This window comes from Hyperolius riggenbachi, chromosome 1 (assembly GCF_040937935.1).
Source record: "Hyperolius riggenbachi isolate aHypRig1 chromosome 1, aHypRig1.pri, whole genome shotgun sequence".
Classification (NCBI taxonomy): domain Eukaryota; kingdom Metazoa; phylum Chordata; class Amphibia; order Anura; family Hyperoliidae; genus Hyperolius; species Hyperolius riggenbachi.
This window is the reverse complement of record NC_090646.1, coordinates 165892770-165907835: the sequence shown is the minus strand read 5'-3', so window position 1 is coordinate 165907835 and position 15066 is coordinate 165892770. Positions and strand designations below refer to the sequence as shown.

The following is a 15066-nucleotide window of genomic DNA, read 5'->3' as shown; positions in this document are numbered from 1 at the left end:
CTATAATTGGAATGAATATTGATTTGTCTCTCCCAATCTCTAATATGTCTGAATAGGCAAGCTAAATTGTAAGATCTTATGTTGGGCAATCCAAGCCACCCCAATCCTTGGGCATTCTCAATTTCGCATATGCAATTCTTATTCTACGGCTTTTCCATAAAAAATTGTTGAAAGCTCTATCTAATATTGTAATGTCCTTATGTTTTTGAAGTAATGGGATTGTTTGCAGTGGGTATAAAAGTTTTCCAAAGCATACAGATTTAATCACAGCGGCTCTGCCTATAAGATTCAGTGCCAGAGATTCCCATCTTTCTAATAACCTTTTAATGTCATGAATTAGGGGAGTATAGTTGAGATCGAAAAGCGCACAAGGATGTCTGGTTAGTTGTGATTCCTATGTGTTTTACTCGTTGTTTGATTTTAATAGGGGAATCTTTCATGATTAGGGGTAGGGTTGAGGAAGATGAAAGACATAAGGTCACTTTTATCTATATTAATTTTAAATCTACTATATTTTCCAAATTGGGTGATTGGCTCCTTATGTTATGTGATAAAATGGAAAATTACCAATAAAATATATATATTTTTAACAAATGAACATTTTAAACTTTTCAGCTATTAGCAGTGTTTCCTCACCCAGATTGAAGTAAGTGGTTTTTTTTTTAATCTTTTTACACTTCAGGAGCACTGTGACTGCAATTAACTTACTGTTTTACTTTATTTGCTTAAAATAAATCTGCTCTATTAGACTCTATTAAACAGTGCAAGTTGCCTGGCTGTCCTGCTGATATGGTCTCTCCCCATAGGCCCCATTCACACTTGAGTGGGAATCGCGCTTCCTGCTCAGTGCAAAATGCTAGCGGTTTCTAAAAACCGCTAGTCCATGTAAGCCTATGGCAGTGTTCTCACTGCCGCGTTTGCGGTTAGCGTTAACCGCAAATGAGGAACATGCAACGTTTTGCTGGCAATTAGCGATCGCGATTAGCATGCATAGCACCACTAATCGCCATCGCTTCCAAAACGCTGCAGTGTCCAGTGATTTTTTTTTTTCTGTGTTAATCCTGAAAAGATCACTCCCGCAAAACGTTTTGCGCTTTTAGGTGTGAATGGGGCCTAATACTGTCAGCCATATACCCTGAACAAGCATGCACATTGGGTATTCCTAATTAAGTGATTTAGATTTGCTGCATGCTGGTTTCAGTTGTGTCATTTAGACGCTACTACAGCCAGAGAAATCAGCAGGACAACCAGGCAACTGGTATTGTTTAAAAGTAAATATGACCCCCACTATATCCCTCTCACTTTAGGTGCACTTTGAACAGCCCAGCAGTGATGTGAGAAAATGGTCACCAGCTTTCATTGGCCAAGAAATAACATGCATGTGAGGACACTGCAAGGATTCCAGATGCAATAGTGACTTTATTTTCCTCTGGCGCATGCATCAAACAATGAGGAAATATTGTACATCACTTACAAGACAAGAAAAAGTTATTAAATACTGAATCCATGTTCCTTTCACTTGATGACTATGTACACCTGCTACTACATGCATTCAAATCTGTGGAAAACCAAGCTAAGTTGATGCTAAGGGTCCTTTTACACATACTTAGTTGCTCTAAGTTATACAGTAGCTGAAGGACAACTGATTTTCAAAGTAATGTCCGTGTTTCCCTATGGCTCAGTTCCCAATATACCCGCTTTCATTGAAAGCTTTTTCACAATGCATTGCTATGGAGAAAAGGAAAAAAATGCACCAACGCATTGAGTGTAAAAGGACCCTAACACAAGAGGACATGGAGTACAAATTTCTCCAAAAAATTCTAGTTTGCTTGCCTCCTAAGGGTACAGAGGGTAAAGACCTTGTTAGTTTTTCATGCTTACCTTCGCAATTAATGGGTGGTTTTCACTAAGGTCATATTACAATGAGTCATGGAGCTGTTGCAGTGAGTTTGAACTGCAGTGGAGATGTGAGGACTCAAGGGTTTAATGTCATGGATTCCATTCCAATGCATACTCTGCAGCACATTCATGCTTCCAATGCAGGTATGTGTGTGTAGATAGATATTTAACAGATAAGTCATGCTGTTTCATTAGTGTGACAATTAACTGAACAACTCGCCACTTAGTTTTAATCTCAGTTACAGCGTATTACATTTTTTTTTCTGTGATATATGATCATTTGAGTGTGAACCCATGCAACTATTGTCAGCTCTAAGACCAGTTCCCCATGAGTTTTAAACTTGGACAATAAAATAAATTTGATATTCTTTCATTTCTGCTTTTATTCATATAAATCAGAATTATACAGTACTACTATATTCTGTATATACAGTAATCCCCCAGCAGATCTTTTGTAAATCCGAGAAAGCTATACGCATAGAATGCAGAGGTGTTGTCTTGCCTGCAGGTAGTGTGTGAAAAAAATGTATCAGGCCTCGTTCACACTAGGGAGGTTGCTGTACGCTTTTCACAGAGCATTGTGCTGTGCGCTTTGTCCTTTGATTCTAATATACCCTGTTCACATCTATGCGCTGCGTTACTGTCCATTTGAGAAATGTGGTGTTGCATGCATTTCTGTTGCAAATTCAAATGAAAACTAATCTTTGACAACTGCTACATCAAATAAGCAAAACGCATGCTTAACAAAAACGCTTTCAAGCACACGTAAAACGCATGGGTCTGCTTAAAAAGTAGCGCACTGAAACTTGCATCAACGTAAGCGTTTATCATGCACTTAACTACTTAAGGACCTTGCTAATTGAAATCTACGCCCTGTTTTGATGGCTACCTACCTGCCAGGGCGTAGATTTCAATACGCCGCGCGTTCTTGCCACTTCCATAGCTCCCGCCAATCTCGCCTATGAATTCCCCGCCATCTCCCGCCGCAGCTCACTTGCTCTGCCTGTCACTATGACGGCAGAGCCCTGTGAGCGGGTCAGTAACTGATTTGGTTGGCTCCTTTCCCTGTCTTTTAATGTAAGCAACTCCATCCAATTGACTTACATTGAAAGACAGGGTCAGTAGCCAATGAAAGCGACTCCTGACCAGCTCACAGGAACTCTGCCGTCATAGAGATGGCAGAGTGGGTGGCCCAGGTTCCCAACGTGCGGCGGTGATTGCGGTGGGTATGTGCGGTGATTTGTCAGTATACGTCACTATTCCGCCGTTTCTTGTACCAGTGGTCTCTGGTCCTTAATGGGGCAGAGACATTTCTGAATGCACCCAATGTGAGCGAGGCCTTAGGATCCATTTGCACTATGGCCCCTATTTAACCCCCTTGCCGTTACAATTCTGGCGGCAAGGGGGCCGCGCAGCACTTTTTATTTTTATTGTCAGCCCGCTACATGATAGCCGCTGACAAGCGGCATCCCCCTATCCACTCTGATCTCCTTCGGCGATCAGAGTAAGCAGGAAATCCCGTTCAGAATGGGACTTCCTCCTGGGCTTCCCCGGTCGCCATGGCGACCGGGCGGGATGACGTCACCGACGTCATGGACGTCGGGACGTCAGAGGGAATCCCAATCCACCCCTCAGCGCTGCCTGCCACTGATTGGCCAGGCTGCGCAAGGGGTCTGGAGGGGGCGGCGCGGCAGGTAGCGGCGAATCGGCGGCGAGTGGCGGCGATCGGAAACTGCACGCAGCTAGCAAAGTGCTAGCTGCGTGCAGGAAAAAAAAAATTGTGACAATCGGCCCAGTGGGGCCTGAGAAATCCTCTTACGCAGGTTACCCCGAGCTGAGCTCGGGATAACCGGCAAGGAGGTTAAATAACTTTTTCTTCTGGATTTTCTCCAAGGTGATATTTTCACACCTTGTAAATAAAATAAAATGTACACCGCCAGGAAGCAAGAAAATACTCAAAACAATTTGATATGTTGTTCACCTACTGTATGTTTTAGTGTCTTCTCAATTACCAAGTGCTGAAAAGGTATTTTAAAAGAGAACACTCTATTCTAGCTATCTGCATGCAGGCTTTGAATTAACGTGTATATTATAAAGCACGCAGAGTCCAATGCAGTTTACACACACTACAACACATGCATTATATAATGCCCATAGCCTATTAAAGAAAGGTTTTGACATGTATGAGTTGTTAAATGGAGAGAAAAAAAAACACTCTTCCCCCTATTTCACATCTCATACATATCCTATCCTTTCTCTAATGCCAGGGTCACACTTAGCAGAATCGCATGGGTTTTCCCCAGAGAACATAGTGGAAAACTCATGTGATTCTGTTGGCCCTGACCTTAATCTTATCTGCTCAATGAACTTCACTCTGCAGCCTGTGGAAACCTGATCCACCCAGTCTACCTGTGATCTGCCCATAGCGTGCACTGTTCATCTGTTGCTATGCAATGGCTGCCAGCCAATTACATGCTCTTCTGAAGAATCTGAACAAGCCATGCACTGCAGAGAGAGAGCAAGAGAGGTTGTCTCTCATACACTCCTTCTTTTGTGCAGCTTTCATGCAACTGTAAAGGCGGAAACTAGTGATAGACTCTGCCACTCTGAATCATGCTACAATAGCATTCCCTCTGAAAGATGGTGTGCTCTGCAATCTGACTCCTCTTTTCTGGGATGCTGTGGACCATTATCAGCAAGGGTTTTATTAGCAGGATTTACATTTTTCCTTACTACCACTGTGTACCAGAAGCGAGTTCCTCTTCTCTCCTAAAGGGGCTCTACAAAAAAAAAATCATACTTTGATAGTTCTAGAAATGCAATATCTGTGAGCCTTCTACTCATGTTACATTTAGGCTGCTTTTTCATAGACGTTGAAGGTGGTGAATTCTCCACCTTTCAGCTGTTCCCATTCACTGGCCAGGTGCTTGCTAGGGCACAGTACAGGTGGTAGACAGGTGGCCCTTCTATAGAGTTGCATCTGAGCATGGTGGTTGCTGTCCATAGATGCGACAAGATAATTTTTTTCCAACAGTTTATGCCACGTGTCAAATGTGATACGCATGGATTTACCAAATGCCGTCATTCAGCTGCATGTAACTGCAGCCGAATGCTGCTTTTGGCCGGCGGTCATGAGGCAAAACTGCCCAGAGAACGAGAAGTTCAGCCACCCATGCAAAATAGCCCTTAAGAATCTAATTATGCATTGAAATGACTTGTAGTGCTACTGGCTTGGGAAAAAGGAAAAATGGTTATATTTCCTGCATGTAAAGCACACAATAACTTTAAAGAGTGTCTAAAGATTTATTCACTTATACTTAAAAATAAAAAAAGATAAACAGACGGCATCACTTATTCTTGTTTAATGAAAAAAATTCTTTAAAATGTAATTTAGAATCTCTTTAAAATGTAAATTAAAACCTTGACTTCATTTTATGTCTTCTTTCTTGCAGTGTATTTTCAGAAGATGACCAGAGAAGTGAGAAGAGATGGGAGACTGCTACACTCACGTGGATTGCACAGATGAGAGCAGGGAAATCAGATGCCAAACTTCAGAGAAGTAACTGAACAAGTAACAGCTTTTATCTGTAACTCTGATAATGGATTAAAGAAATAAAAGATTTTCTACTTCACCCTACCATTTGGTGCAGCGGGACTTAATTGGTTACTTCTCTGACCAGAGAAGTAATGGGGGGCCTTTATCCCTTTCCAGTGGCGTAGCTAAGGAGCTGTGGGCCCCGATGCAAGTTTTACAATGGGGCCCCCCAAGCACTCTATACATAATAATTGATATGGCGCACCAAAACCTGCCAATGGCAACTACAGTGTCAGAGGTGCAAGAAGGGGATGGGGAACAGTTTAATGACTACCACTATTCAAAGTATCTATAGAAGTGATTATTATGAGCGCAGGACCAATAGAGAGCTAATACTGTGGTTGAGGAAGGGCTCTTCGGAGCCCCTCTGGCCCAAGGGCCCTGATGCAGTCACAACCTCTGCAACCCCTATTGCTACGCCCCTGTCCCTTTCCACTTAGTTCAGTGAGGATGCAAGGGGTGGATTGTACTTGGCATGGCCAAAAATAGATTTGCTGCTGAAAGGCCATTTCAGAACTACGATTGAACTGGAATGTATTTGCTACTAAGAACAAAAGTATGGTCCTTGCTCTTGTAAATCGGCTTACACAAAAACTTTTGTATAGTTCACAAGCTGCAGTTTGCGAGAGAACTTTTCTTTGAGTTGACCAAAAGCCATTGCAACTGGATCCAAATCATTTTCACACATTTCTGTGATGGAGACACTGGAAAGAAAGGAAAGTTTACAAATAAAACAGCAGTTACAAAATATCCAAAATCTTTATGCTATCTAAATTGTAATGTCACAACTTGAGGAAAAAATTGGTATGGTGACCAGGGAACTTTCTTTCCCCTCCTTACCCTTAGAAGTGCATCTACCCAAGCCCAAAGTTGAGAGCCACGCCACTGTTAAAGAGACTCTGTAACAAAATTTTCAGCCTTAGTTCTTCTATCCTTTAAGTCCCTTTGCCTGTTCTAATGTGCTCTGGCTTACTGCAGTCTTTCCTAATTGCACAGTGGCTGTGTTATCTCTGTTATATTATCTAATCTGGTTCCTTCTGTCGGCTCTGTAGGGCTAAGGCTTGAATGTGTGGAATGTGCAGGGCTGCTTGTGATTGGATAGAAGCGATACACACCTTCTGCAGGCTCTGCATGACTCACACACTCTGCTTATGTAAGCCTATCACAAGCTGGTTAGTTTGTTTGTAAACACTGCCTAAAACTGTTAATTACAAGCCAGGATTGCAGCAGAGAGTGGCAGAAACAGCACAGAGGGGCCCAGGAGAACATAAGGAATAGAATGGTATGCTTTTTATTGTAAGAATTTTAGAGTACAGATTCTCTTTAAGGTGGCCATACATGGTGCAATTTTAAAAAAAATTTTGATTAGATAATTTCGTTTGATTATTCCGTTAGATCGAACATAAAGATTTTTCCAGCATGTCCGATCAGATTTTTCTCTAAAAAATGGGATAATCGTTTGAATTTCTTGATCGAAAAAAATAAAATATTTTCAACTTTCATTTGATTTGATCATTTAGATCGAATAAACAGGAAAATGGAACGTTTTTATTGTTTTGTGTATTGGCACCATTAGTTGAACTGTGAGTTTTAGATGTTTTGTCGGGCTATAAAAATGTACATATCTTTTTAATTTTTTTTCTTTTACTTTTTCTTTGCAGAGTTATGCAAGCAGCAGGTAATTTAATGTCTAAATTCTTTCGATTTCATTTTTGCATACTTGCTGCTTTGCTTCTTAAAGTGACACTGAAGTGGGAAAAAAAAACTATGATATAATGAATTGTATGTGTAGTACAGATAATAGAATATTAGTAGCACAGAAAAGAGTCTCATGTTTTTATTTTCATGTATATAGCTTTTTTTTCACAGTGTTGCATCATTCTGTCATATTTGCAATGTACAAACCACACTGTATTTTAAAGTATGAAACAGAGCAGGGCTAATGACCCTTTAAACTTCTCTGCAGTAAGAATCTTATCTGAAGCTGTCTGTCACTGTTTCTTTGAGTATAAGTGCTTCAGAAAACAGTACTGTAGCTGATTAAACTGGTCGGAGAGCACAGAGAAGCCCTTTTGCATACATAGCAAATGAAGTTTCTTTTAACTCTTCCTGTACTGGAAACAATATGAGACTGGTTTCTGTGCTACTAATGTTCTATCGCTGCATACGAGAGAACTTGTTAATTACTATTCCCCTTCCAGGTTCACGTGGATAGTGGGGGAATGAAATAATTTGACTTCCAGCTATTGCTGGAATCCGAATTACATTGTTTTTTTAAAGTAACTTCAGCTCCATCTTCTGACAGTACCAACGTTACTCAGTGTGCGCCGCTATAGCCCTAATTCTTATTATGGTCTATGGTGGTGCTGGCTGCGCTCAAACCTCCTGCGCTGTTATTACAGTGCTCGCTATTTCTTGGCTGTACTAAACATACAATTCATTATCTCATACGTTCTTATTTTCACTTCAGTTTTCCTTTAAAGAAAAAAAAAAGGTTACAGTTTAGTCCTTATTACTAAGTACTGACTGCACAGTGATTTCTCCTTCTTCCAACGTGTAATTTAAAGTGCAGAAAGCATTACAACTCTAGAGAAGCAACGCCTACGCTAAATTATTACCTGGTGCTCACACAGTGCTCACTGTGCTGGTAGTGCTGAGCTATGCATGTTACTGTTTGCAGATAAGACCAAGGTTACAATTTTAAATATTTGCAAAAGTCTGAACTGATTGGAGAAAAATGTTATCCTCAAAATTGGACCATCAGTGTCTAAAAATAATTTCTTCTTGGCTGCGTTTTCTCAACTGCAGTGGATGTACCCATCCTTTAGGCTGCTCCCACTCTATAAGAAAAGCTTGCACAACTTTATAAATATTAAAGGAGAACTGTAGTGAGAGGTATATGGAGGCTGCCATATTTATTTCCTTTTAAGCAATACCAGTTCCCTGGCAGCCCTGCTGGTCTATTTGGCTGAAGACATGTCTGAATCACACCAAAAACAAGCATGCAGCTAATCTTGTCATATCTGTCAAATTTGTCAGAAACACCTGATCTGCTGCATGCTTGATCAGGGGCTATAGCTGAAAGTATTAGAGGCAGAGGAATAGCAGGATAGCCAGGCAACTGGTATTGCTTAAATGGAAATAAATATGGCAGCCTCCATATACCTCTCACTACAGTTCTTCTTTAATCCACAAAAACCTTTGTAGAGTATATAAAACATAACATTTTTATTTGTAGGACAAATAACAAATGTGAAAATCTTAAAATGTATTCATAGAATAAGTAAAAAAAAAAAAGAAAAGATTTCCCTGTTTACTTATGAATACATTTCATATACTCTGAAGGTTTTTCTATATTAATATTTATGTTCAAGACGTTCTTCCCCTAAAAAGTCTCCATTCTATATAATCCTGTTAAGTTTTCCTTCTACAATTATTAGGTATGTGGGGAATTGTATTTATTATTCAACAGAGTAATTACGTATTGTTACACAAACGCATTCTCCTTGGAAGTCCAAGTTAATACTTATATTTCAAATGCAAAATAAAATAGAGAAAATGTAAATATTAGCAAACCAGGTGAAAAATTGGTTCATCTCACGATCGCTGCATGTTCTCGCCGATCTCGTCGTCTCCCCGCCGCAGCTCACTCGCCCTGTCATCTCTACGGTGGCAGAGCCCTATGAGCCGGTAAGGAGCCGATTTTCATTGGTGTAAGCAACTCTCATTGGCTTACATTGATCACGCGGTCAGGAGCCAATGAAAGCGGCTCCTGACCGGATCACAGATCTCTGCCATCATAGAGATGGCAGAGTAGGTGGCCTGAGGCTCTGGGTTGACTGTGGTAGTGGCGGGTATGTGCAGCGATTTGTCGTTTATGCAGCGGTTTCTGGTCCTTAAAGAGACTCTGTAACAAAAATTTTAGCATTATTTCTCCTATCCTACAAGTTCCTAAGGCTGCTCCATTGTGCCCTGGCTTACTGCAGCACTTTCTACTTGCACCGTCTCTGTAATAAATCAGCTCATCTTTCCCCTGTCGGATTTGTCGGCTGTGTCTGGAAGGCTGCCAACTCTTCAGTAATGTGAACAAGTTAACCCCTTCCAAGCCCCTCCAGTGGTCCTGTGATGTTGTATTCCTCACAGACAACTTCCCTGCTCTCACTGTCAGCTTGTCTGCTATCTGTGAGGTTGATAGACACAGACTGATAAACTGAACAAAGAATAGCTGGCTGAGGAGGAAGCTGCCTGTCAGGCTGATACGAGTGCAGAGCAGACACAGCTTGTCATGCTTCATTGACACAGAGCTCTTTCAAAACTTGCACATAACCTCTGGAGACTGAATTCAATGTGTAACTCGCTGAGTTCTCTGTGTACTCACTGTTCACTGCTCTGCTGATGTACTTCCTGTTTTGGTGGCCATCTTTTCTGTTTACAAAACAGTTTATAAAACTGTTTTTTTTACCCTCTTTATTAAGCTGAGAGCAGTGAAAATATTACAGAGGGGGCTAGGAGATGACCCCAAACAGGCAGGGATGTTTGTTTATACTTCATTTTGTGAATACAGATTCTCTTTAAGGGGGCAGAGACCACTGGTGCGTAAGTGGTTAAGAATACAACTTTGTTAATAAGAAGTTGTTAAATTAATAGATCATATTCATCAATTGCATGAAGAGAGAATGATCTGCATGTTGTCTCTGGAGCTTCTTTTTTTAAAGGACTTATCCAAAAATCTGCAAACAGCAACAAATAGTCGACATGTTTTGGACAAACTAGTCTTCCTCCCAAAACATCAGCTACGTGTTGTTTGCAGATTTTTGAATACGTCCTTTATTAAAAGAAGCTCCGGAGACAACGTGTGGAGTTTTGGCGTATTTGTGGGGTTGCAGCGGTTACTCCCACTATCCATATTCATAAAAGATCATATCCTATACGACTCACTATATGGACCTTTTTAATCTATCACAAGGAACTGTTAATTCTTTTTTTTTTTTCATACAATTCAATCTGACTTTGCAGATTTAGTAATATTCTCAAAACTATTTGTGTAAAGTCTGTGCTTTATATTTTGTAACCTAAGCCTTTGCACATCCAGGTCAGTCATATTTAGGGTTTGGCACACAGCTTGAGCACTGGGGCTCAACAGATACAGGAGGTGAAATATTTCCATTATCTCTTACCCACTCTTTATATTTTTGAAGGCTTCTACTGATTTTAATGCTTTGGTGTTTGTCTACAGAGCACAATGATACACTCACAAAGGATTTTCAATATTTAACATAGGCCTTGCTTAAGAATTGCATTACCTGATTGCTGAAATCGTAAGATAAAAGTCCTTTAGTTTATAATAGGCGTCTCCTTCGTTAAACCTGTGGAAATATTATCAAAATGTATAAAAATGCATTGAATGAAGCATTCAGTCATTACTATGGAATGGAATGCGATGCTTTGACAACTTGGGCTTGATTCTCTAAACGGTGTGAACTGTTAGCACCGGTGTGCTAAGCAGTTAACATGCGAAGTGCCGCTCACGCAATTTTGTGCGCGCCAAGTCTCGCAATCGTGGACATTTGCGCTATAACGCGGACTTTTAGCCCATGCTAACAGTTAACACCATTTAGAGAATCAAGCCCCTTGGGCTTGATTCACTAAAGCTTGATAACTCAGTAATCGCGTGTAAAGGCTTTGCGCATGCAAATGCGTGTGTAAAGGCTTTGCACGAGCTAAGTATCTTTATCACGTGCTAAGAATCTTTATCATGTGCTAAGTATCATATCACGTGAAATCACTGCAGATCACGTGAACTGAATGTAGATCATGAATTATTACTGTATACAATACAGAAAGCAACGCGCGTTAAACTTTGTGCGCGCCATATTACATTAACACACATGTTAATGTAAGCATTGCTGATTTCATTACCAAACTCTATCTTCTGATCGTGCAAAGCATCGTAGTTTTCAATGGCATTCCGCACTTAGGGAGTGAAGCGCAACGCCGTTAGCGCGATAAAACGTAACATGCGAATGGTGGAAACTGTTCACGCACACAATGCTTTACACGCGCGTATGCACTAACTGAGTTATCATGCTTTAGTGAATCGAGCCCATTGTGCACGTGAACAGTTTCCACCATTTACATGTTACGTTTTATCGCGCGAATGGCGTTACACTTCACGCGCTAAGTGCGGAATGCCATTGAAAACTACGGTGCTTCGCGCAATCAGAACATAGTTTGTGAGTTAATGTAATACATTGTGCGCAAAGTTTAACGCGCGTTGCTTTATGCACTGTATACAGTAATAATTCATGATCTACAATCTGTTCGCGTGATCTGCAGTGATTTCACGTGATAATGATACTTAGCACATGATATCACGTGCAAATCGGCTTATCACTGTCATGCTAAGTGTTAGCACGCTTTAGTGTATCGAGCCCCTTGTATTGCTTTGATGAAGCCCACAAAGTTGCTTATTGCTTGGTCTAGAGGTGCATACACACATCAGACTATAGTCTTTGGAAATGAAAGATCACAGACCAATCTTACCACCCTTCATGTAGTATGAGAGCCATACTCTACACAGTCTTTTCTATGGAGCTGAACTCCCCATCAGAAAAAACTCTTTGCAAGATGCACACAAACATGCTGCACACACTCAAAAGATCTGTAGCTGCAAAAGATCTGTTCCTGCCAAAAATCCATTCCTGCAAATTGCAATGATATCTCCACGTGATCCTGCGCTCTCATGTATCACTTCCTCTTTTCGTATAAATACCACTCCTTATCACTTGCTGTCCAAACTATAAGACAGCAATCTCACATATGTTTATCCCAGGTAATATCCACAGCGTGTCATCAATCCAGATCACTTGTAGACAGATCTCATAGCTTCATGCCTTAGGCTACACCTAGCAACTGAAGGGACTTGACATAGTGTAAAACCGTATTGTTTATTTAAAAGGTTAAAAGTAGTGCACTCACATTTCTTCAGTAAAAAACACGCATATCAGAAAGACGCCTTTCTGATATGCGGAGCGGAGCTACAGGCGTGGGCAAGTCGGCATGCTGGATTATCTTTCTGATATGCGTGTTTTTTACTGAAGAAATGTGAGTGCACTACTTTTAACCTTTTAAATAAACAATACGGTTTTACACTATGTCAAGTCCCTTCAGTTGCTAGGTGTAGCCTAAGGCATGAAGCTGTGAGATCTGTCTACAAGTGATCTGGATTGATGACACGCTGTGGATATTACCTGGGATAAACATATGTGAGATTGCTGTCTTATAGTTTGGACAGCAAGTGATAAGGAGTGGTATTTATACGAGAAGAGGAAGTGATACATGAGAGCGCAGGATCACGTGGAGATATTGGACTATACACTACATGCTTGGTGATAGATTCTGCGATCCATGGACACGTGTTTTTACGGACTGAGTCATTAAATATATTGTTGTTATAACTGTGATAATAGTGGGTTGAGCGCACTTTTACATTGGGTTGATTGTTAAATTGCAATGATAGTCTATGAGATCTGCAGATCATCATACACACATGATTTAACTGACATTCATCTGCAGATCAGATCCACCAGGATGGAGTTTCAGATCTGCGGATGATTGCTTGATCTGCAGATGAATGTCAGTTAAATCATGTGTGTATGATGATCTGCAGATCTCATAGACTATCATTGCAATTTGCAGGAATGGATTTTTGGCAAGAACAGATCTTTTGCAGAAACTGATCTTTTGTGTCTGCAAGATGCTGCACACACAGATGGCTCTCATACTACATGAAGGGTGGTAAGATTATTATTATTATTTAGTATTTATATAGCGCCAACATATTACGCAGCGCTGTACAGTGTATATATATATATATATCTTGTCAAGATTGGTCTGTGATCTTTCATTTTCCAAAGATTATAGTCTGATGTGTGTATGCACCTTAAGTTAGTATTTATACAGCCTCTAAAATTAAATGTAGCATATTTGTAAAGGCAATTACAAGCAAAATTTAGGCTAAATCTTTTTTTTTTTTTTTTTTTTTTTTTTTTTTTTTTTTTGCAGCACTAAATTGAGAAAATGTTTTCCTAGATCTGTGTGGAGGCACTTGGTTTTGGTTGTATTGTAATTATTTAATGTTAAATAAAGTGCATTACCTGAAATTACATGTGACATTATGAAATGTGTATGTACAGTGCCATTTCTACATAGAACTAGCTGTGTTTCTTTTTTTCTTTTTCTGCAAGAAGGGTTACATTCAGAAGTGACAGTTTCTCTCTAGTTGAGACATAGTCTAAACGTAGCATAACTCTCACTTTAAAGGAATTACAGCCATAAAACTGGGGAGTGCAGGGAATGGATTAAATAAAGTCAATAGTTAATAGATTGTGGCTCTGGACTGTGTGAAAGACTCTGGGCAGTTAAAACATTTATTGTATCAAATAGTGATTTGTTACAGAAGCATATCTTGAAAATAGCATCAAAAGAGCGGGAACACACAAAGTGAAACAGACATCAGCATATAACAAGACAGATATGGAGCAAATGTAAGATTAACCAATGGAGCCTTTTGGACATAGCTACTACATCTAAAAGGCTGCTGCAGCTGCACGCTCCCGTGGCCAATCACGCATGCTCCCGTGCCGCCGCCCGTTAGCCCGGAGATCAATGAATAGGAACGCAGTTCCCATTCACTAATCTAAGTCCCTGTTACACATGCAATTTCATTTAAAATTAACTGTTTACATCACACTGTCCAAAAAATACCCCAAAAATTACAATTAAAAAAGAAAATCATAAATACCGTATTTTTCGGACTATAAGACGCTCCGGACTATAAGACGCACCTAGGTTTAAAGGGCAAGAACTAGGGAAAACATACAAAAACTAAATCTAGGTGTGTCCATGGTCCAGGAGTGTCTTATGGTATTTTAACCTCCCTCCAAGATGTCTCTAAGTTACACTGCCCAGCTATCCTTTGCTGCCTCCACCAAATGCACTCCACTTCACTAACCCCTGATGCCCCCACCCCCAGCTACACTACACTTCACTAACCCCTGATGCCCCCACCTCCACTTCACTAACCCCTGATGCCCCCACCCCCAGCTACACTACACTTCACTAACCCCTGATGCCCCCACCTCCACTTCACTAACCCCTGATGCCCCCACCCCCAGCTACACTACACTTCACTAACCCCTGATGCACCTACCTCCAGCCACACTTCACTAACCCCTGATGCCCCCACCCCCAGCTACACTACACTAACCCCTGATGCCCCCACTCCCAGCTACACTTTACTAAGCCCTGATGCTCCCAGCTACACTTCACTAAACCCTGATGCCCCCAGCTACACTACACTTCACTAGCCTCTGATGCCCCCACCCCCAGCTAGACTACACTAACCCCTGATGCCCCCTCCCCCACCCAGCTACAGTACACTACAGAAACCCCTGCTCCACCTCCCCCCTTACCTTGCTACAATAACTAACCACTACAATTACATTAAGATCTCACCTATCCAGCCTGGGTGGCAGCTTCTCCGGAGTTCCAGTGTGACATCTAGCTTGTCC

General features: G+C 40.9%; 1 protein-coding gene across 1 annotated transcript in view; it reads right to left on the bottom strand.

Moving 5' to 3' along the window:
- Window positions 1-5245: 5245 nt before the first annotated feature.
- LOC137563181 (probable ATP-dependent RNA helicase DDX60) overlaps window positions 5246-15066 on the bottom strand; it is a 231692-nt gene continuing 221871 nt past the window's right edge. The window contains exons 36-37 of the mRNA XM_068275363.1: window positions 10798-10860; window positions 5246-6198 (exon numbers count right to left, since the gene is read on the bottom strand). Of these exons, the coding sequence (XP_068131464.1) occupies window positions 6078-6198; window positions 10798-10860 (184 nt within the window). The 3' untranslated portion in view covers window positions 5246-6077. The remainder of the gene's footprint in view (window positions 6199-10797; window positions 10861-15066) is intronic.